Source organism: Dasypus novemcinctus, chromosome 1 (assembly GCF_030445035.2).
Source record: "Dasypus novemcinctus isolate mDasNov1 chromosome 1, mDasNov1.1.hap2, whole genome shotgun sequence".
NCBI classification, from domain to species: domain Eukaryota; kingdom Metazoa; phylum Chordata; class Mammalia; order Cingulata; family Dasypodidae; genus Dasypus; species Dasypus novemcinctus.
The window spans coordinates 152,870,211-152,894,391 of NC_080673.1; the positions used below are offsets into that span (position 1 = coordinate 152,870,211).

General features: G+C 40.0%; 1 protein-coding gene across 1 annotated transcript in view; it reads left to right on the forward strand.

The window, feature by feature from the left end:
* KDR (kinase insert domain receptor) overlaps window positions 1–23,937 on the forward strand; it is a 45,566-nt gene extending 21,629 nt beyond the window's left edge. Inside the window, exons 16-30 of the mRNA XM_004460599.5 lie at window positions 2,717–2,823; window positions 3,242–3,377; window positions 3,726–3,830; window positions 6,317–6,430; window positions 7,571–7,659; window positions 8,254–8,407; window positions 9,735–9,832; window positions 12,282–12,404; window positions 12,557–12,668; window positions 12,912–13,011; window positions 13,436–13,541; window positions 14,612–14,763; window positions 19,660–19,759; window positions 20,245–20,330; window positions 22,062–23,937. Coding sequence (XP_004460656.1) covers window positions 2,717–2,823; window positions 3,242–3,377; window positions 3,726–3,830; window positions 6,317–6,430; window positions 7,571–7,659; window positions 8,254–8,407; window positions 9,735–9,832; window positions 12,282–12,404; window positions 12,557–12,668; window positions 12,912–13,011; window positions 13,436–13,541; window positions 14,612–14,763; window positions 19,660–19,759; window positions 20,245–20,330; window positions 22,062–22,284 — 1,805 coding nt within the window. The 3' untranslated portion in view covers window positions 22,285–23,937. The remainder of the gene's footprint in view (window positions 1–2,716; window positions 2,824–3,241; window positions 3,378–3,725; window positions 3,831–6,316; window positions 6,431–7,570; window positions 7,660–8,253; window positions 8,408–9,734; window positions 9,833–12,281; window positions 12,405–12,556; window positions 12,669–12,911; window positions 13,012–13,435; window positions 13,542–14,611; window positions 14,764–19,659; window positions 19,760–20,244; window positions 20,331–22,061) is intronic.
* Window positions 23,938–24,181: the final 244 nt, after the last annotated feature.

Genomic DNA, 24,181 nt, shown 5'->3' on the forward strand with positions numbered 1-24,181 from the left:
GTCTCATATATACCCATATATTCTGGGTGGGAGAAATCTAGGTAACTTTTATGTTCTTTGTACTTTGTAAGTTTTCTTACATATTATTTTAACCAGAAAATATAACTAATGTTATTTTAATTCTCCTTGTATCACTTTTCTTATCTCTGGAGTTCTTACTGAGGAAAAAGTAGCAAGGTAGGCTGAATAGCCTCCTCTCCTTGATCCTTTCTTTATTTGCATGCCTCACTTAACTTGTGGCAGAAAGGATGCCTCTGTGTTTATTTGGGAAAATATTAGAATTGCTCTGTAATCAAAACTATCAAGATAGTCACAAAGGTTCATAGTTTTCACTGGACTAATGATAATTAAGATTCATTGTAAACAATAGACCATTGCTTTTCTCTTTTTTTAAAGATTTATTTATTTCCCCCTCTCCTACCCCGCTGGTTTTGCTGTCTGTGTCCATTTGCTGTGTGATCTTCTGTCTCTATTTCTCTTTTTTGTGTTCTCTTTATCTTTCTCCTCTAGGATTCAGAGGGATTCGATCCTGGGGACCTCTGATGTGGAAAGAGGTTTCCTGTCAATTGTGCCACCTCAGTTTCTGGTCTCTGCTGTGCTACACTTTGACTCTCCCCTTCATTTCTCTTTTTGTTGAGTCATCATCTTGCTGTGTTTGCACGGGTACTGGTCACCATGTGGGCATTGGCTCACCACGCAGGCACTCACATGGGCACTTAACTCACCACGCAGGCACTTGTGCAGGCACTTGACTCACTGTGTGGGCACTGGCTCACCACACAGGCATGCGCTTTCTCTTCTTTTTCACCAGGAGGTCCCAGGGATCAAACCTGGGTCCTCCCATATGATAGGTGGAAGCCTTATCACTTGAGCCACATCTGCTTCCTGATTGCTTTTCTGAAATAAAAAAAAAATTGGTTCTCATCTAAATGTGAAAGAAAACTTGTAGGTGCATGTGGGAGTGATGTGAATCTGGCATCTTCCCAGATAAGAAAGGTAATGGATGACAGAATATTTTTTCTTAGAGAAGTATATTCCTAGGTCTTTCTTATAACCCACCAGGGGAACAATGAAACTGTATTGTGTGGGTGAAGGAATGGCATGCTAGGAGAAGAAAGGATGGTGATAGATTAGGAATTGATGGGTTTCTATGAACTCATCAAAACTTGTCTCTCAAAGTCTAGATTTTAGTCCTTTGTTAAAATCTATGTTGCCAAGTATTGCATTTCGATACCTTGACATGTTTTCACATCTGTAGCCTTATTACCATTTCATAAACTGCACTTGCAAATAAAGATTTCATTGGATATGATGGTTTTGTCACTCCCAAAGGAATTTGTTTCAGGGCAAATCACAGGAAGGGCTTCCAGATTCTCTCTGGCACTCTGCCTCATCCCTATTAGCTGTCTGCAGCTGGTTACAGATATCCAACTAGGTAATATTGGCAAGGAGATTATGTTTACTTCTCACTTGGAGAATACTAAGAGAAGGACAGGTAGATCTTTGATATCCTGCTAGATTCCCAAATGTTAATATGGGAATATTAATACACCAACTGATATAGATAATTCCCAATTTTTAAACTTTCCACTCCCTGTGTATAAATGGTTTTTTAAGTCTCTGTGTATAAACAGAGAATTACTTCAGGAGGACAACCAAAGAAACAAAATCCACTCCCAAGCTTATTTGGTGCTTGTCTCTCAACTATTAACAACTCTTATTTTGCTAACTAATTAATTGTCTTCTCCCTTCTTGAGGCTGTGGTGCCTCACAGCTTGTAGTCCTGTTTGATTCATTGATGGGTAGACCTGGGGTGATAATTGCTCTTTTTCACCTCTTGCCTAATCACTCTCAGTTGAAAGCCTCTCAAACATTTAATTTCTCCCACTCAAAGCTGTCCTCTGGAGCCCTGAGCAACTTTCCTCTCAGACCTCCAGCTTTTCCTCTTCTCTTCCCTTTTATGGGTGGTTTTAAATTCCTCTTGTCAGGCTATGTGTGACATGCTCATCTTAGTTGTCTCTGCTTCACTCAGGCTCCTGCCATACAGAAGCAGGGTAGTAATAATGGCTAGTTGGTATCAGACAGACTTTGTTCAATTTCTGACCAAGTCACTGATGAGTTGTGTGCCCTAAATCAAGTTGCTTAACCTCTCTGAGTTTTGATTTCATCATCTGATTTCATCATCTGAGGATTGTTGAGAAGATTATGTGGGATGACATATCTAAAGTGGTAACTACATAGTAGGTGCATGGTCACCAGGAGTTTTCTGGCCAAAGGACTCCATTTATTTCCCTACTTGGTTTCTCAAACAATCCTTTGTTAAATGCCACACTGATCAAAACATTGACTATTCATGTAAAACCAGACTTATTTTCCCCAAATAAAAATACTTTCTTCTTCATACAATATGATCCATTTTCTTTCCATCTAAGACTTTTCTTTGAAACACTTTCTCTCTTTATCTTTTAGGATATTAATAATTCTATCCTGAGTCACTTTAGAATTTTATTGCTGAAAATTTTCATGAGCAATGCTTTTTAAGCTTTAAATTTTCCATTAAGAAAATTGTAGATGCCATCCAAGTTAGAGGCTTGTGACTATTTTCTTCTATGGTTTTTCCAAGTTGGTAAGCTTGTTTTAGCATTGAACTTTGCCATCTTACATCAAAAAGCCTGAGTTGCCAACTGTTGGTGTTCATCCAATTGTGTGTTTCCAGGTGCCCAGGAAAAAACAAACTTGGAAGTCATTATCCTAGTAGGCACTGCAGTGATTGCCATGTTCTTCTGGCTTCTTCTTGTCATCATCCTTCGGACCGTTAAACGGGTAACAGAATAATTTCCCTTCGTCCCATGCATGTTGGTTTTCATGATTAATGAAAGCTGACTGGGGTTCTTTGAGTTATTTCTTCCCATTGTTCTTGGTTCAATGGGCACATTTTTCTTTCAATATAATAACATTCTTGCCCACTTTCTTGTGGCTGGGCCACTGGGCTTTAATTGATAGAAGCCACTAGAGGGGAAAAAGGGACTATCCAGTATAATTAAGGTTTAAGAATGTAATTCTGAGCTCATTTGGGAGATAAGGGGACACTGGAAGCAGGACTATAATGGAACTCCTCTCAGACTCCAAGAGTTATATGGAAAAGGGAGACTTCAAGATTGAGCTTTCTACAAACAACAGCAGGCACAGAAAACAACCAAACAACAGGGTGTATGTGACTGGAAGGATTGATGTTTTCCAGGCCAATGAAGGAGAACTGAAGACAGGCTACTTGTCCATCGTCATGGATCCGGATGAACTCCCCTTGGACGAACGCTGTGAACGCCTGCCTTACGATGCCAACAAATGGGAATTCCCCAGAGACAGGCTAAAACTAGGTGTGATTTCTTGTGCTTTTAATTAGATATTGGTTTCCCAGGCCGTCTCTTCCTCCTTTGGGATTATGACATATCTAGTCTATTCAGATGTCAGATTTTGGTTCAGAAATATTCATTCCGTCTCTTGAATTTGGCTAATCATCCATTTAGTCACTTAGAAATAGGGTCAGGGCATCTGGAGAGTGAAAGGTGAGCCAGTAAATAATGAAGTGAAGACAAAGGAGTACACTGAACTGTACCTGTTAAACTAGGCTGCATGATCACCCATCTAGTGGGGTCCTCTGCACATCACTTTGATGTTGTAATAATCCAAGTCTGTTTCATTGTTACTGTTACTGTTGATTCTAGGTAAGCCTCTTGGCCGTGGTGCCTTTGGCCAAGTGATTGAAGCAGATGCCTTTGGAATCGACAAGACAGCAACTTGCAAGACAGTGGCTGTCAAGATGTTGAAAGGTAAAAACAAAATTATATGGTGATAAATCCCTCTGTTTGTTTCATCCAGTCTTTAAACATGATGGCAAGGCTTGTTTCAGTGGCTTCATGGTTAGGTGCACCCACTAGCCAAAAATGCGGTTTATATGGTGCACGGCCTGGAAGGCAAAATTGGGACTGAATTTAGCCGCCTGTTTCCACACCTTTCCTGGGAACACTTGTGCTGGGCATAACTTACACCATGGTACTTAGTGATCTTGGCCATAGGACAAAAAGTACCACAGTTATACTAAAATTACTTCTTAATAAATTATAGTGCATTAGTAAGATAATTATAGATTATCTAGAAAAATGGAAAAGAATTTGATATAATAAATAAAAACAATAGAATGCTAAAACACATTCCCTAGAACTGGAATATGTAAAAGTCCTTCACATATAAAGGGTAACAGGCAGAAATAAGAATGGTTGTGCTGGGAGCGGATGTATTTCAAGTGGTTGAGCACCTGTTTGCCATGAATGAGGTCCCTGGTTCAATCCCCAGTACCTCCTAAAAAAAATAAACAAATGAAAAAACCAACTCTCATTGGGGAGCAGATGCAGCTCAGTGGTTGAGTGCCTGCTTCCCATGTACAATATCTTGGGTTCTATCCCTGGTACCTGCTTAAAAAAAAATGATTGTGCTAAGAATGGATAATTTTTCTAAAAAAATTCAAAGCTTTACAAATTGTTGCTCTTTACTTAAGAAAAAAATTTAGAGTCTTTCCAGCTTGTGAACAGAGGGCCCAAAAATTTGAGGGTGTTCAGATCATATATTTTGCAGCCTAATAGAAATGTTGGGCAAAGTTAATCCTAATTTTAATGGAATTTTGATGTTACCATTTTAATTTGGAGAGGTGATGTGCACAAAGCACTTTGCACCAATTATGATGTGCTGTCTTTCATTGAGGAAGACAATGAATGCTACTGACTCTTGCCCCTTCTCCCTTATGGCCAGGGTGGTAGGTATTTTTGAGTTGGCTTATCAGGGGCTGGGGTGCAACTGTGTCTGTGAATTGGAAGGAAGTATACCAGTCCATATCAATATCAAACTCGCAGCCTTAGCTGTTAATCCCAGGTGCCAACTGGCCTTGCCAGCTGGCCCTTCTTTAGTTTCCTGCTCAATGCATACCGGCTGGAGCTTCAGCATAGCCCCTAATACTGAGGATATTTAATACATGGCTTTACTTCCTTATGAAGACACACTGAAATAATCAGGCCCTAAGAAGTATAGTAAACCTGATGTATGAAAATCCAGTTTGGTAAAAGAAGAAAATCTGGGCGTGATTTCATTTGCAGATGTATTTTCCACTTTGCAAAAGACTTCACAATGGATTCCTTTAAATATCTGGGTGCACTCAGAGTAAAAATTTGATTTAGAATTTTTAGTAGAAAATTTAGTTTACACTTGACTTTTAGGGAAACACACATATTTTATAAATTAGGTGACAGTTGTATTATCTTTGGAGGAAAAGTTGCATAGTTGTATGCAGTGCCAAGAAGGGCGTCAGTTGTCTTGAAGTGTTTTTGTTTAGTAGAGCTGCGGCAACAAATGACCGCAAACTACAGAAATTACTTGTCTCACGGTTCTGGAGGCCAGAAGTCTGAAATCAAGGAGTCGCCAGGTCCATGCTCCCTCTGAAACCTAGAGGGGAGAATCCTTCCTTGTCTCTTCCAGCTTTTGGTGTTTTTTGGCTTTCAGATGCATCTGACTTCAACTTCATAGTGTCCTTCTCCCCTGTCTGTTTGTGTCCAAATTTCCTCTTTTTATATAAAGGACACCAGTCATTATAAAATGATGGTGGATTAAGGTGGATTGGGACCCACCTTAATTCAATTTGGTCCCCTCTTAATTGTTCATATCTTTAAAGACCTGTTTCAGTTGTCAAGGCTCTCAAGCAAATACCATACAATGGGTTGCCTTAAATGATGAAAATTACAGTTTTGAGGCTAAAAGAAAGTCCAAATCAAGATGTCATCAAGGCGATGAATTCTTCCCTGAGAAGAAAGCTGGTTGCTGGCAATCCTTGGCTCCTCTTCACATGCCCAGGCACATGGAGATGTCTCCTGGTCTTGCATTTCTCTTCTGTGTTGTTTTGGTTTCAGCTTCTTACTTCCTATGGCTTTCTCTCTCTCTATATATGAATTTTATTCTCTTATAAAGGACTCCAGTAATAGGATTAAGACCTATCCTGACTGAGGTGGGCTACTTCTTAACTGAAGTAACCTCATCAGAATGTCTTATTTACAAAGGATTCACACCCACAGGGATTGATTAAATTTAAGAACACTTTTTTTTCTGGAGTACATAAAACTTCAATCCACCACAAGAACCTATTTCCAAATAAGGTCACATTAACTAGACCAAGGGTTAGGACTTCAACATGACTTGATGGGAAATACAGTTCAACTCATACCATAAAACAATGCCCATATTTATGATTTCCCTTTTTGTCCTTTATTTGTAGAAGGAGCAACACACAGTGAACACCGAGCCCTCATGTCTGAACTCAAGATCCTCATTCATATTGGCCACCATCTCAATGTAGTCAACCTTCTAGGTGCTTGTACCAAGCCAGGAGGTGAGTATCTATGGATCCTTAGAGCAACTGTAAGTGGAAAAATCATGCAGGAAGTGCAGAGTTCCCATAGGCCCCCCACACGCAGTTTTCCTTATTGACAATTTGCATTAGTGTGGTACCTTTGTTGCAATTGATGAAACATTATCATTATAATTTTTCTATTAACCATAGTCCATAGTTAACATTAGGGTTCACTAGCAATTCTGTTTTTTGTTTGTTTGTTTTTACTATAAAATTTTTATTTTGATAATGCATATACAACCTAAAATTTCTCTTTTAACCAAATTCAAATATAAATTCTATGCTATTAATTATATTCACAATGTTACAGCACCATCACCATCTTGCATTACCAAAATTTTTCTATCACTCCAAACAGAAACTCCATACTGATTAAATATTGACTCCCCATTCCCTACCCCTACCCAGCCACTTGTAACCTTTATTCTAGTTTCTGACTATGAATTTGCATATTTTAATTATTTCATATAAGTGAGATCATAGAATATTTGTCCTTTTGTGTCTGGCTTATTTCACTTGATATGGTATCGTTAAGGTTTATCCATGCTATTGCAGGCATCAGTGTCATTCCTTCCAGTTGCCTAATTTTGACACATGCTTTTCTCTGCTGGTACTTGGGGACAAACCACTGAATTCCATGGCCTTGATTTCCTTAATATAGGATAATTTGCCAGACTCCTAGATAGAAATTTATTTCATGTAGGTTTAAGAGGCACTATGATTATTCTAAAACTTCTTACAGATTCATAAATGCCACATCACTATGATGTAATTTCTAATAAATGTTCAGAGGAGAAAAGTAAATTTCCTAAAAAACGTAAAAGCAAAAGACCGTACAAGTATCTGCCCACCAAATCAAGAAATGTAGTCATCCTGGATGATTGTATTAAAAAGCCAGAGGGTGGTTTTTCTCCTGAAACTTCAGTCTTGCTATGAAATTGCCTTTTTTGGGGAAAAAAGCTACAAAATAAGGCAGTTGGGACCAGCTCATTTCTAAGATCCTGTCCCAACCAAAGGTTGTAGCTGTCCAAGATATTTCGGGGCTCATCAAAATATTAGGCACTTAACAAAACAGGAGTAAAACACTTTTCCTTCTTTGACATGCTGTGCTATCTGTAGGGCCGCTCATGGTAATAGTGGAATTCTGCAAGTTCGGAAACCTTTCAACTTATTTAAGGAGCAAGAGAAATGAATTTGTCCCCTATAAGGTATGTATGTCATTTCCTAACTCAACTCTGGTCACATTGAAAAATGGGGGAAAACTCAAAAGTGGTACATGGTGATTGTCTAGCTGAAATTCTATGAAAAATTTGTGAGCAGTCTTCTCACAACACCTCTTGGGCTGTCCTAGCTTAACTTTTTTTTTTTTTTTTTTCAGTTTCTGGGGGAATTATGCTTTCCATGGTTGTTTTGTTGTTGATCTTGATATACTGACCCACCATGGATGGTAGCCGCGGAGGGTAGAAGGCAGGTGTGATGAAAGAAAGGGAAGATCTACCCTAGCCATATTTAGCCCCACGGAGTGTAAATCTGTCTGTAAAGGACACCCTAATGTTGGAAGTTTATCTCAGTGCAACTTGAAATACCACATTTGTCTCTTTAAGTTAAGAAAGAAGCTAGGCTTTATGGAAGAAAATCTATTATGTAGGAAACTTGTGCCAAATTTCAGCCTAGAGACTATGTAAGCCCGGGATTGATGTCTTTCATGTCTGTGTTTCAGTAGTTTCAATTGTTTCCACATGTTCCTATATTTTAGAGATCTATTTTGTAGTCACAGAGTTTATTCACTTTTTTCCTTAAAGACCAAAGGGACACGATTCCGTCAAGGGAAAGACTATGTTGGGGAAGTCCCTGTGGATCTGAAACGCCGCCTGGACAGTATCACCAGTAGCCAGAGCTCAGCCAGTTCTGGATTTGTGGAGGAGAAATCCCTCAGTGATGTGGAGGAAGAGGAAGGTACCCGCTATCGCCTCCTCTTTGCTTAACCCATACTCTCGTAGGAATAGACAAGGCGATAAGGTGTTACAAGGAGTTTTGTAATGTGAAGGGTCCTACACTACTTAATCATTAAGAGACCTGACTTTCTAGACTGTCTTCATTCAGTCTCCCCAAAGGTGGAAGCCCTAAGGAAGCAGCAGGCTAGGTTATGGGACATAGCAGGGCTAGCCTGAGATAGATGGGCACCCCAAATGGACTAACCAGTTGGCAACAATCAAACCGATGTTCTTAAAATATAGGTTCAGCATTTTTTAACAGGAGAGGCTAAGTACCATGTTCTGGAAGGCCAGAGAAGGAAGCTCTCTGGTGATCGATTAGCCTCCCCATTGTTCTAAGCAGTTTTTGCTCCCCTTTGCTTACTTCACCAGCACCACAAAAGTCTTTCAGTTAGTCATACCCCACCTTCTCCCAGGCAGCCTAAGGGCTCTCAATTCACTAATTGTTGCCGAGCCCTAAGCATAACAAGTCATTGAGAAAAAGACTCTCTGCTTTTTAAATGTTATAAGTTTATCATTACAACTGAGTTGTCATTTACTCTGGTATTTGTTTCCAGGAAAGAGGCCATAAGTCCTATTTTATCTGACCAAACTTGAGATGATTTTGAAAACACCCATCAATGTCTTAATGTTTATTTGTACCAGTCACAGGGATGTAAATACCACCAATTTACGTAAATTCATCTTTTTCTCCAGGTTCCTGTTATCTCTCATGCATATCCTTGAAGGAACTAGTGTCCTTCCAGGCTAGATTTGATGTGTTTACAGCACTTTTTTAGCCTGAAAGTGAAAGAAGTAAAATATATTTCTGATATTTTTAGTTATCCGTTGTAGATTATAGTTTGACCTTTGACCTTTGTCCCAGGACAAAGTCTGGAGAGAAAAAAATTCAATGACCTTGAATATTATTGTTTTATTTTTAAAGTTTGTGATATGAAACTATTGTTTATCCCTCTGGGTACATGAAAAAAAAAACAGTTTGAAACAGCAAATTTGAAAAAGTCTCTTTATTCCCATTTTCTATGCCAATTTTATTTCCATTCTGCCTTCTGGGTTTGCCGTTTTAATTTGGCTAAAATGGAAAAACCATTATTTTTTCCAAGATATATGATAAAGGTTAATAATACTGGGATTCAGCAAATTTCCAGACGATAGACATTTTCTCCTTGCTTCTGGTTCTTGAAATTTAACTTCCAACTCTAAAAACTGTCATAACTCTAACAAACTTAGAAACAAATATTACTGACTTTTGGAAATACTGACCTCCATCATCTTGCCTCTTCTGACAGCTCCAGAAGAGCTCTACAAGAACTTCCTGACCTTGGAGCATCTCATTTGTTACAGCTTCCAAGTGGCTAAGGGCATGGAGTTTTTGGCATCACGGAAGGTAAGACAGCTCAAGGGGAAGTAAACTATCTCTTCAGTTCACAGGTTTGGAAATAGGGTACCCAATGCTGACTACGGGTGTTCATTTGGGGCTTTAATTATTCACCATTGCTAGGACTATTTAAAGAGCTCTTTTAGAGAAGCGGACTTGGCCCAGTGGTTAGGGTGTCTGTCTACCACATGGGAGGTCCGCAGTTCAAACCCGGGGCCTCCTTGACCCGTGTGGAGCTGGCCCATGCGCAGTGCTGATGCACACAAGGAGTGCCCTGCCACGCAGGGGTGTTCCCCACGTAGGGGAGCCCCAAGTGCAAGGAGTGCGCCCTGTAAGGAGAGCCGCCCAGAGCGAAAGAAAGTGCAGCCTGCCCAGGAATGGCACTGCCCACATGGAGAGCTGACACAACAAAAGACAGGACAAAAAGAAACAAAGATTCCTGTGCCGCTGACAACAACAGAAGCAGACAAAGAAGACGCAGCAAACAGACACAGAGAGCAGACAACTGGGGTGGGGGAAAAGGGGGAGAGAAATAAATTAAATCTTTAAAAAATAAATAAAGAGCTCTGCTAGGAAGACCTGTTTCAGCTAATTAAGGGCATGGAAGGATTTCATAAAATTAAGTCATAGGGCAAATGCTTGTTGAGCATCTATGAAGGGGTAGGCAGTATTCCAAGTACTGAGGACACTAGCTGTGGTGGACAAACAGACAAAACTCCTTCATGGAGTTTACATTCTAGTGGATGGAACAAACAATAAACAATATAAATAAGCAAAATACACAGTAGGTTGGATGGGAATAAATGCTTGGGGGAAAATAAAGCAGGAAAAGGTTATAGGGAGTGCATGGTGTGTGTACATGCTTCTCTGTGTGTGTATATTCATTTTAAACAAAGTGGACAAGGAAGTTTCTGCTAAGAATGTGACATTTAAACAATGACCTGAAAGGTGAGAGGCTGAGCCTTGCATATATCTTGGCCTATGAGAATCTATTTTTAATTTATTTTACATTCATCACCATCCATCAAAAAGTATTTGTTAGGCCTATAAATAGAAACCAGGAAGGACAGGCTTCAGATGAAAGCGATTAAATGAGCCAAAATTAGAAAAGTAGGCCAAACAAAGGCTGAGGTGGGGACGTGACAAGTTACAAATATTTCAAAAATTGTGAACACCACATGGGTGGGAGGGGGACTTGAGGTTGGTTGAAGTCACCTCTCCAGAAAGGGTAAAATGGATGATTTTACCTTAAACAAGGAAAATTCAAATTGAATTTCAGGAAAAGTTGTCAGTTGATAAGATGTGTTTGCCACAGATCCTGGGGCAAAGAAGATTTAAGAGCCAACTCTTATGACTGCCCCACCCCACCTACATTAAAATAAAATCCCTAACCCATTAGTTTTTCTGAAGTTTAGAGCTTCACAGCATTCATGGCCTCAGGATCTCAGATATTTCTGTTGGGTAGCACTTGTGTTCTCTTCCTCAAGGGGGTGAGAGGGCACTGGGGTCTTGGAAGGTTTCCCTTCTATATGCTAGGTGATTTCTTGAAGACACCTGGTTGTTGGACTAAAAAAGGAAGCTCTCTGACGGGGCGGGAATCTAAAAAGTACTCTTTGTGGGAATTCCCTGTGTTGCTCAATCATGCTAAACAATGTGCTCCTGAAAATGCCTTGTCCAAAGGTAAGTGCCATACAGATGGTGCGGCAAGGGTCAGCTGGCCAACGCCCTGGTTCACAGAATCACATAATCACAGGATCACTGACTTAAGAATGCTTATCTAAGTCCTTCGTTCATTTTTAAATGTCCCTGAATTTCTTATGCTCTCTCTCTTTGGGACAAAGGACAAGCCAAGGTGAATTCGGTTTTATTTTCTTGTGCACTAGATAATCACTGTGTTCTAGGTTAAAATTATGTTAGTAGACCTTAATAATAATCCACTCCTTTATGATAATCTTTGAAAACAGAATGACCCCAACTAGGAATTACTTATAGAGCCAGTCCAGCTTCACTTACGTGTGGAACTGGGAAATCAACAAAGAGCATCAAACCAATGAGAGTCCTCCATATCTGATTTCCAGTCATTCACTTAAATCCCATTCCGAGGCCTCCTTAGAATAACACGCTTTAACCATATATGGTGTCAGGCAAAGGTTGTGTGTGGATGTGATCAGAAACACATTCTTCATTGTGTCCAAGAGAAATCTATTTATGACTCCGTCATCATACTATAACTTAATTCTTCCATTCCAAAAGCTGGGATTGTTTATGGAATAAGCAGATGTGTGCTTCAACAAAGCTCACAGGCTTTTTTCCTGAAGTGTTGATAAAAGATATTAACCCGGTCCTTGTTAATCAGTTGGTTTTCTGATGTGGGTTTCTCTTTTTTTAGTGTGAGATCACAACAGATGTAGAAGAGATCAGCTGTGCCGAGACCTAATGCACACAATTCTCTTTGCAGTGTATCCACAGGGACCTGGCGGCACGAAATATCCTCTTGTCGGAGAAAAACGTGGTTAAAATCTGTGACTTTGGCTTGGCTCGGGATATTTACAAAGACCCAGATTATGTCAGAAAAGGAGATGTAAGTTTCAAAGATGAGTTCAGTGATTTACTAAATTGGAGAATTAAAAGTCCTGATAGCAAATGTCAGGACGTGTGTTCAGTAACAAAGAAAATTTTTTCTTTAGATATTTGCTCACTTGGATTCTGAGTCCTTGTCTTCTGCCCCTTTAGGCACGCCTCCCTTTGAAATGGATGGCCCCTGAAACTATTTTTGACAGAGTGTACACAATTCAGAGTGACGTGTGGTCTTTTGGTGTTTTGCTCTGGGAAATATTTTCTTTAGGTAAGTCACTTCTCTTTCCCCCCTCATCCAGACCCTAAGTAAAAGGATAAAAAGCTGGTGGCCCCCAAATTCCTTTACCTCTCACCACCTTTAATGAATGAAATTTACTTGGAAACTTTGGATTATCAAATCTTAAAAAACAAAAACAAAAACAATAGAGGTAAGGATGTGCAAGAATCAGACTTAGGACTTTCCATAAGAGAAAATCAAATCAAAGAATGTCCCATTCATATTATATTCTAGGAGCTTCTCCATATCCTGGGGTAAAGATTGATGAGGAATTTTGTAGACGATTGAAAGAAGGAACCAGAATGAGGGCTCCTGATTATACCACACCAGAAATGTAAGAATTTAAAAGTGTCTTTCTGTCCTCTTCCTTCACTCACACATTCTCCTGCCTGGGAGGCTTTGTCTTTTATAATCTCCTTCCTTCATGGCCCACTTTGCATCCTCCCTCCCTCTTGATGCTTCCTTGACAGTCTCAAGCTCAGGGTCCTCTCTTTATTCTCAAAACAACAGCACTTTCTTATCTATACCAACCAGTTTTTAAAAATTTTTTAAATTAGATGTTGATTTGCAATCCTTTCTTTTTCTATGCACAGTTTTGCTCCTCCGAGCATAGGGATGTGTGGCAGTTTTGTGTCCCCTCTGAGTATCTCTGCCCATGGCGGGTTCCTTATAAATGTTCAGTTATTCAACTGCTTATCTGCAGCATTAGATCCAGGAGGAAAGAGGCAGTTAATGAAATCAGTGTTTTGCCTCTCTAGGTACCAGACCATGCTTGACTGCTGGAACGGGGAGCCCAATCAGAGACCCACGTTTTCAGAATTGGTGGAACATTTGGGAAATCTTTTGCAAGCTAATGCCCAGCAGGTTTGTAGCCTCCATCCAAGAAACTCCTACAAAAGGTATTTTAGGTGTCAAGGGCTCCCCTACCACATGAGTCTTCTCATGGCCACTGTGCTTTCCTCTCAGCTACTGAATAAGGAGCCGTATTCTTTCAGATCCTAGCAATGATGTTCTTCTAAAATCGATAATTACTCTTTTAGACAGATGAGGTCCTAATTCATAACCTAGGAACAGACCATTCTTACTCCTCCCTATTTATCCTCAGATACTCGTCCATAGTAAAAAAAAAAAAAAAAGGAAAAGTCTGATGACTACAGAGTATCAACAATGAAAGGAATTTTAAATAAATTCTGCAGGCAAAAACTAATGCAAAATAGATGGCTTTTCTCTTGGTAAAACCCCAGGATCCCAAAACTTTCACTGGAGGATTTTAGAATTGTAACCTTTATCATTAGAAAGTTATTTAATCTCCAGTCAATGCCACTTACTATAATGGAAGCCAATTTCCCCCAGCTTTTCTTTTGAAGAACTGGGGAACAGTAGTCAAACCTGTTTTTATCAATAAATTTTCCAAATAGTTGAAGGTACTGAATAGCATTTTCTTTCTCTGAACTATAAAGCTAAATTGTGTAACATTTTCTCAGAAGACCCATTTTTCTCTCCATGTATGGCTTTTCCTTTGACTTTCCTCAGTTTTTCCATTGCCTCAGAATGTAGAGACTAGAATTGTGACCTGCTTTTGAAAGGACCTGTCTTGTGTAGTTAGGGCTTTATGAAGCAATGATTTCTCAGCTCTGTGTAGGAAGTGTCTCCCGTCACGTCCACAGCCAGCCTTGTCATCGTTGTCACCAGTGTTCAATCCTCCTACGCATCTTGGTGGTTTTAGTTAGTTCCTTCAATATAGTTTCATAGGCACATCCCTTTCAAGTGCCCTCTCATTTTAGATGAGCTGTTTTTAAAGCTGTCCCATTTCTACATTCAGATATGAAAGCAAAGTGCCCCATAGCCAAGAAGCCCCCGTGGCTTTGTTGTTCATGAAAAAGCTCTTGAAGGCCAGCAGCCATGACAATAGCCTTCTATGTTTATTGTTTCAGGATGGCAAAGACTACATTATTCTTCCCATATCAGAGACTTTGAGCATGGAAGAGGATTCTGGGCTCTCTTTGCCTACCTCACCTGTTTCCTGTATGGAGGAAGAGGAAGTGTGTGACCCCAAATTCCATTATGACAACACAGCAGGAATCAGGTACTGTATGTGGCCAACATCCCCTCAGGGGGCTTCAAGGCCATCTTGGGAAGGGGAGTGGAAGGAAGATATTTTATAAAGCTGCTGCATCTCACTTCCACATTTAACCTTAGCCCTGAGATGAACGTAAAGGGCAGCGCTCTTTGAACAGGGCCTGGGTAGGTGAGTTTCCTCCCATCTGTAGCCCACGTTATTGCCACAGCTTTTCCTTTCAGAATTCCAAGCCCTGCAGCTGCAAATAGCTGGAATGCCACAGTTTGTTAATCTCCAGAAAAAGAGACCAATTTCACAAAGACATCTGTACGTTTTCATTAAGTGGCTTAGGAAGGTTCCGGAAGGAAGAGTTTCTGTACATATATGAAAGCACACTTAGGCCTTCCTGGCCAGGATACAGTATACCGCGGGGATGTGGCCTGAATTAGATTCGGCGCCCCGTCTTCAGAAACCTCCCCCAGTTTGATTTTTAGTGTTGTATTTACATAATGGGAGTTCTGGGCTTATTTGAAGCACATGCATTACAGTTTCTCCTGATCTGTAAGCAGGTTCTGAAAGCAGCTTTTCTTTTTTCACTCTCCGAGCCCCTTGTGCGTTAGAGTTGATAATAGTTTTCTACAATGTGATAGTAAAATTGCCTTTCACTAAGCCTGGAGACTCCTTCACTTTTCTTTGTTTCTTTCCCAACCCCTTTGACTATTTTCGTCTTTTAACTCTGGAGTCACTGGCGCCCCTGCCCTGGGCCCAGCCGACCCTCCTGAGTGAACTGAGGCTGTGGGGAGAGGGGTCCGGTTACATACCTGGCACTCTGCTAGGTTGCCAGGTCATAAGTGATGCTGAGAAGGCACACGTAGACCTTTTACCCCAGGGAACCCCTGCAGGCAGAAGAAACAGTGTAGATGAGAAAGAAGACAGCTTAGAGTTGTTAGAAGGCAACAGGTGAGCTGCCCAAACCATTTATGTCAAGAATTTTGGGTATTTTTCAAAAGAATTAGTCCATATGTTATCTGATTTTGCCTACATGACAACTCAAAAAGTTAGGCAAGGTAGAAACTATTATCTTTTAGAATGTAGATGTTGAACTTGAGGCTCAGAGAGATTAAATGGAGGTAATACAATCTTGTAGTTAAAAAGATTTAGATTTTGGAGTTTGATAGAACTGAGTTGGATTTAGAACTGGAGAGTAGCTGCATGACCTGTGACAAATCATTTAACCTCTCCCTCAATTTCCTTACCTGCCTAATGAGGCAGTGTCACTGCATTGTTCACGAATGGTTGTTTTGAGGATTATGTGATATAATGTATTTCGAAGTGCCTGGCTCTTTGAAAGCACTCAATAAATGATAGCTATTAAATGATCTGCGTAAACTCACAAACTGAGATGAATCCAGTTCCTCGGATACCAAACTCAGGACTTTTTTCTCCCCTACCAAGAAGGACCCCTTAGGGAGAAAGAGTTTGCAAATCCCCAGTTCAAGTTCAGCAGGCCTTCTCATGTGAAAAGTGTTCCTGCAACACTTGCCTTCTCCTTTCTCAAAAAGCCATTTGGTCATGAACTATATTCCTTGTCTTTTTCTGTGACCAAGTGGGGTGAGGATCCAACTGGCAGCCTCTTGGCTCACTCTGGCGCTTTGCATATGGTGCTGAGAAGGAGATGAAGTCATGTTTGTGTTAATGGAAGCGCCGAGCACGATGCTGGATCTAAAAAAGGGCTGCTAACATTTATCCCCAGAAGCGCGGACAAATGTGACACCATGCTCTGAACACAGGCCTGGCTCCTATTTTCTGTCTGTGATTTTTGAATTGGTCTTTCCAGCCCAGTTTCTCTTTTATCTAGCCATAATTTGAGAACGAAAATGGAGATTGGAATCTTTTGTCTCCATCCCCTCCTACCCCCTTCCACGCTTTTTCCTTTTATAAAAATAAGACTCCATGGTCACATTTTAATCATCTGGGTTAAAAGAAAGGCAGAATAGAAACATCTGCACGCTTCATTTTGATGCTCCCTTGAGGTTCCGCCTCCCTGGGGAGAAGGAGATGAGGCTGGGGTAACCGCCCAGGGGGCTTGTTCTTTCCTTTTTCACATTTCCAGCCAAGTAGGAAAGGCGAGGAGTCATTCTCACTTGCACCCCCCTGATAATTTTCAAGTCCATTACATTATAAATAGAGCTGAGCAGAGACATCTCTGGGGGGGCCAGTGTCATGATTCGTTGTCTCTTTAAACTGCTTTAAAAATACTTGTTCTGCATTTATTTAGTGAGGAGACTGAGGGATGTGTGGGGGAAGCGTTGAAGGGGAAGGACCACTCATCTCTAGGCTTAGCTTTGTGTATTAACTTCCCTGGCCCCAGATTTGCACAGACATTGTGTTTTGGTGACCATCTGTAGTTACTTCATTGTTTCCTCTTGGAACTTTCACCTCTGCCTCCAAGCGGCTTATCAAAGGTTTCTTAAAAGTTTTGGTACGTAATTTTTTTTTTTTTTTGTCTCATTTGGACAAAATTTTAGGTAATTTCTAGTGATTAAAAGTCCCTTGTAGATTACTGCCTGGGGCAGTCTCCTGGCCAGATTGTTCCTGAATCTGCCTCTGATATTAGATTGCTTGAAGTGGGATTTCCATTTCTCTATCTTTCTTATATCTTGTCCCTTGCCCTCCATTAGTACATGTGAGGCACCTAGAATAGCGCTGTGCACATACTAAGTGCTTAATCAAGGTTTGAACGATTGTGTGCATTGCTCTCTTCTTCCTTTTCCTTTCTTATACTTTCTCAAGAGAGAAAATGTGGAATGGGCGGGGAACCTGCATGAGTTTTGGAGTCTGAAGATGCCAAAGCTTGAGTTCAAGTCTTGATTCTTTCCTCTTCTAGCCTTTTCCTTCTAGACCCTCAGCTTCTTTATCTTGAAGGGGGAAATACAAAAAAGATCTATTTCATAGTTTTGTGAGGGGTAAATGCAACAATGCTGGTGAAAGTGCTTTGTCTCCTATGAAAGGTCTTTCAGTTTTTAAAATTATTAGACTCAGAAACCGAGGAACTATTCTTTCTCTGACAGTTGCAGTTATTGCCCAAGCCAGTATCCTAGGAGTCCTTACTGACATTCTTGTCTTGTCTCACACCGTGCATCTCCAATCAATTACCATCTATAGTTGTTTATGTCCCAAATATCTCTGGAATCTGTCCTTTTCTCCAAACCCCGTGGGCATTACCTTTTTTCAGGCTGTTCTTCTTTCTCTTAGATGAGTCTAACGTCCCCCTAGTTGGTCTCTCTGCTTCTGGTTTTACCCTCCTCATTCCATTCTCTACCTAATAAATAGCCAGAATCATCTTTCTAAAGGGCATATCTGACCTTGTCAACCCCATGCTTTAAAAAACGCTTCAGTGGCTCATCATTGTCCTCAAAATAATAATCCAAATATTGGGAATGTGTGATTTTGACAATTCCCTGAACCTTTCTATGCCTCAGTTTCTCACCTAAAAAGTTGGGATAATAATCCCTCCCCTAGAGAGGTATCATTGTGAAGATTCCATGAAATAAAGGTTGAAGAGCATTTAGCACAGTGCCTGGCATGTGATAGAAACTCTACAAGGGCTTCCTGAATGAGTGAATGAATGAATGATTCACTACTGTACTGTAGTTATTGGTAACTAACAGTTTTAGGGACTGGGCATAGGTGAAAGTAGACTTTACTCACTCGTGATATATCATGTCCTCTTTTTTGTGGAGTTACTCCAGTGAGAAAGTCACTGGTAAACCCAATTCTCTCTTCTCTGTAAGGGGAGAAACTGGCTTCCTAGAGTAGGGAAGGGAGACTCAGCTTCCATTCTTCTCCTGTAGCCCAAGGTCACTATGCAACATGTCCCGAAGGCAGATTGTGGTGGGTAGACTGCAGTGGAATAGTGTACTTGCCTGTTTCATAGGTCCCTTCCTATGAAAAGGTCTTCCTTTCCCTCTACTTGAATTGTCAATGGTTTTGACAGGATCACCCAGATTTGCTCAAAGCGATGTGGTAGGAAAGGGCCACCCCCAGAGGACAGGGGTTCTGTTGTCTGACAATTCTTATTCTTTGGATTCCTGGAATACTCTTTGGAATCCAAAGGAGAAAAACAAGTTTTGGGAGGTAGAGCATCATCCTTCATAACAACCCTAAACTTAGTGTTACTACTGCCTTATTCATCTTCCTAATATTCCCATGAGCTAGGGGGTGACAGCTCTTGCCAATACATTTCTAAGATGGGAAAATCAGAAGCCCAGAAATATTTGTGATTTTCTCAAGTTTGTACAGTCACTGGCAGACTCTGAAATGGACAAAATATCTCATAATGCTCAAACCACTGCCCTTTCCTAAGACCAGCAACCTTAGGGGCTGAAAATAGGAGATGGTGAGACTCAGCCCACTTCCCCTGAGTGGACTACGAACTGTGGAAGGAGGAGATTGTCTTCAGATAACTGCTGGGTCCAGCAACATTGAATTGTTGCTCTATAAACCTTATCTAGAAAAATGTTCCTAGGAGATGGCCAGAAATACGTGAAACACTTGGTAATGTCATGGCTCAGTGGAGGAATTGCAGGCAACCAGGAAGCCAAGAAGAGGGCAGCTGATCTCTCAGTCTGCTGTTATTGTCTTTAGTCCAGCCCGGGACCTCAGAAGTACGATTCAAAGGAATAAGGGCTCATCTAAGCCCCTCAGTTATATTATACTTTTAAATGGACTTTAACAGGAAGTTAAGCCTCTAATGTGTGCTAGCAGAGAAAGATTTTGTTTTGTTTTGTTTTTCTTTTTCCAGAGGATGTTTTGAAGGTCACTATTAAGCTTGTGATTGAAAGATAATGAACTTAGGTATCACTTGTGGTAACTGCAGCCAAATATACCACCACTAAAATATAAATATTTGTTCTTTTGCAGTCAGTATCTGCAGAACAGTAAGCGAAAGAGCCGGCCTGTGAGTGTAAAAACATTTGAAGATATCCCATTGGAAGAACCAGAAGTAAAAGTAATCCCAGATGTAAGTACATCTTTTAAAAATAGTCTTAGAAATAATACAAAAGATGAAACATTAGCTAGATAAATATTAGTCCAAGAATCACATCTTGGAGTCCTTGAGGATATATGTTATGCGATCATTATGGGGATGGAATTTATGGGACCCCTTTGGTTTTTCCATAAGTAAAGCCCCTAGTCCAAGGTTCAAGATAGTCTAGCTTTATCCTGAATTTCACTCAAGAACAAATAGAACCATTGTTAAAAGAGGTATGGTAAAGGTCCTCCTCAACTTCTTCCTAAATTCTTTTCTTGATCATCCAGGCCTAGGTCATCTACAAAACAGCTCCCTTCTTTTGCAGCCTGTGCAATTTCTTGCTATGATACCCTTACCTCCCTCTGCAGGGCATTTGAGCATGTTGTCTGGTAGATGGTTAAGAAATCAACTTAAATAAATAGTTGGTTAGTGTACATTCTTAATCAACTGGGACATTTCCTTCTCTCTAAAAGGACAGCCAGACGGACAGTGGTATGGTTCTTGCGTCAGAAGAGCTGAAGACATTGGAAGACAGAACCAAATTAATTCCATCTTTTAGGTAAGACTCAGCCTGATAGAAAAGACAGATTTTAATAGGAATTTTGGGAAGGAATTTACAATTTTCAATGTAGATGCAGAATTTTTCCTTTTACTGTTTTTGTTGGCTGGACAAACTGCCATCAACCTATTAAAGAACTGAAACAAACCAAACAAAGAAATTAAGTGGCAAGTCTAAAATATAATCTGAAATAAATTCATGGATTTGATTGTTTTTTATGAGAATGTATGAATACCAGAGAATTTCTGAGCATCTTTGCTACAGTTAGTAGTTTGTATGGTGCTGGCTTGATAACAAAGAGGTCATTATATGTGATCAAAAAATCTATTTAGATGATTAAAATCTTGGTGGACTCTGAAAAATTTTCAAACCTGTACATGCATCTGCACTTAAGGATTATGATATAGAAATAAACCAACATCTGTTTGCTTAACTCACTTAAATATTATTGGCTGAATTATTATTATTATTTGTAGGAAAAGTATTATATGTGGTTTTAAATACAGTTTCCCCCTATATAGTTGAGTAGGAAAGTATAGTTGCTTTGAATAAGTGTACCTACTTTTAGCACAACAAAAGAAAAGCAGTATTTATAAAAACAATAGTATACAAAGTAGTTTTTTATTTGCTAGAAGGTTCACTTAGATAAAAGCAGAAAAGATTTTGATCTGCTTATTCTCTCTATTATATAAAATGGGAACACTCACGGATTATTGAGTGATGCTCATGTAAAAGAAACATGAAAATGAGCTATCACATGATTTTATTGTTTGCCATAAGACCCAAGATGAGAAATTGTGAGAACCAATCATGCATTTTATTTTATTCATTGATTTGAAAAAAGATTTATTGAGCAATTAACATGTGCGAGGCACCATAGCATTGCTAAAGACACTAAACTAGTGTTATTGGAGTTGGACTGATTGAAAAATTACCTTTCTAGTTATTTGAAATAACTTTTTTAACTCATATGTAAGCACGGAATAAAATCCTATTTGCAGTTTTTAAAATGAATAATTTGGGTAAAACACCTCTTAAGGGAAAAAATGCACCTTGAGAAAGCGCAAATTTTGCAGTTTTAGATCAACACACTCTACATTTCTAAGCTTTGACATGATTACCATCTGTCAGGATTCCATGCCATTGAAAATATTCTCTAGCTGCTGCTGAGTGATCTGGGTGCTCAGTCCTTCCAAAGAATGTGGTTTTGATGAGTGAAAAACAGTTTTTGACATGTCTGGCTTGATTGTACACACACTTGGAGTTATTAACATTTAAAGTTTCTCAAGAACTTTATTAACAGCAGACATTTGCCTTGACTAATTGACAGTGTAGGGAGAACACAAGCATACTTTCAGAACATCCCGATTTCCTTTAATATCATGAGTCTCTTTGGCTCGTGTCATTGTATACAAACGTGTCAGTCTGCAAGGCCATAAAAATGTTCCATTGGTTGGAGCCTTTGCACAACTCAAGAGAACTGTCTTTTATCTCATCTGAGCCTTGAAAGGCTTGGACCTGAAGAAGAGGATTTATCTGCAACTACTAATTTATGCTTGTTCCTACAAATAGACATTGTCCGAGTAAACATGATACATTAACAACTGGGAGATTTAGGCAGCTGGTGTTTCTCGGGAGATTACAGCCCACACGGTTTTGGGAATGGGTTAGAGTTAAAGCCAAGGAATTGTCTTCTTTCCGCCAACTCATTGGTTGCCATCTCTTCCACAGTGGGCTGATGCCCAGCAAAAGCAAGGAGTCTGTGGCATCTGAAGGCTCAAACCAGACAAGCGGCTACCAGTCTGGGTATCACTCCGACGACACGGATACCACTGTATACTCCAGTGAGGAGGCAGAACTCTTAAAGCTGGTGGAGCTTGGCCCACAAACCGGTGGGGCAGGCCAGATTCTCCAGCCTGGCTCTGGGACCACACTGAGCTCTCCTCCTGTTTAAAAGGAGACACTCACATCCCCCAATACTGGAAATCACATGAGAGGTGCTGCTCAGATTTTCAAGTGTTGTTCTTTCCACCACCCGGAAATAGCCACATTTGATTTTCATTTTAAAAAGAGGACCTCAGACTGCAGGGAGCCAGCCCCCCCACCCTCCCCCAGGCATTTCCTGAGAAGATGCTTGTGACCTAAGAATGTTTATGTGTCTTCTCCCGGTGTGGACCTATTCTCTTTTTCATTCATTTAAAAAGCATTTACGATGCCCCTTACTGTGGGTCTCACCACAGGTTATAACAAAAGAAGCTCAAGAAATGGCTCCATCTTCAAAGAAGTAGCAGTCTACCTGGGGAGTTGACACCTCTGTAAAACTAAAAGTAAACCAAGCAATGTAGATACTTCAGGTCTTGAGGATGGCAAAGACCAGACCTTTATGGGCTGAGGTCCATCTAAGAAGCTTTGTTTAGGATATGGGTCCTGAGCCAAGTCTTAAGCATAGGATTTGGGTTGGTAGAAAAGAAGATGTTAGCTTGCTGAGAGGGTCCCGGACCCTGCAAATACAGTGTGCTGACTCTGATGCTGGAGGACATGTGGTCTGTTAGGAAATGTAAAGGCCACAGATGAGGTTACTGGTTTTAGAACCTTGCGTGCTCTTCCCAGTTGGGTTAAATGAGAGTTCCTTGTGCTGTTTCCGACTCCTAATGAGAGTTCCTTCCGGACCTTTTCTCGTCTCCTGGCCAAGCCCCAGGAAGGAAATGATGCAGCTCTGGCTCCTTGTCTCCCAAGCTGATCCTTTATTCAGAACACCACAAAGAAAGGACTTTCAGACAAGGCTCCCTGTCGTGTTGAAGAGTTCTGACTGCAAAAACCAGCCTCTGGTTTTTTCGGGATGAATACCCACATATCTTTTGTGATGTGATATGCCCGAGACTGAATACAGTAGGTTCCATGTCAAGCCGTGGTGTCAAAACTTCAAGAAGGATTTCTTCATTTTGTTTCTCAACCCCACCCCTGTCCCCTCTCTGTCAGTATTTTTGTATTTGGCATCTTACACTTCAGTAAAAGCTGATTTGGTTTGTTCAGTCTCTGAATGATTATTAGCCAGATTTAAAAATTATTGTATAGCCAAAGTTCTAACATCTATTGTGTTATTTAGACTTTTAACATGTAGAGCTTTTTCTACTGTTTTTTCCCCCTTGTTCTTTCCCTTTCAGAAAAGAAAATGTATTTTTTCCTCTTTGGTACCATCGTGTGAGATGCTGGGAACCATGACTATAAAACATGCTATGGCACATATATTTATAGTCTGTTTATGTAGAAACAAATGTAATATATTAAAACCTTATATATAATGAACTTTGTATTATTCACCTTTTGTATCAGTATTATGTAGCATAATGAAGGTCATAATGCTTTCAGCAATTGATGTCATTTTATTAAAGAGACATTGAAAAACTTGAAGAAATCCCTTTGCAAGGTGGTGTAAACTGTACCTTAACCATTTTTCTTCTAAAATGGGAGGGTAGGGGGAAATCAGACATAATTTTCATGTGGTTTTCCATTTTTATGTGTTCTTTTCTTTTTACAAAAGGATATTTTGATAAAATGTTTATATACTTTATACATCAATAAATGTATTCATAGTGAAAAATACAAAGGTATGATATTATCACAACTATTTTGAGGATAAGTACTTCTGGCTTGATGTATAATTGCTTCTTCCCTTCCTCTCCTCCATTACACAAATAATTCCTGGACGTACGCATTTTCGTCATACCCTGGGCACTTTAAAAATTGTTGAAATATGGACTAAAGATACATGATAAGTACTCTAAATCCTGTGTCTGTGAGAATAGCCAACCGTGAAAAGGAAGGGTAAGAGATCCTGGGACAGGTGGCCA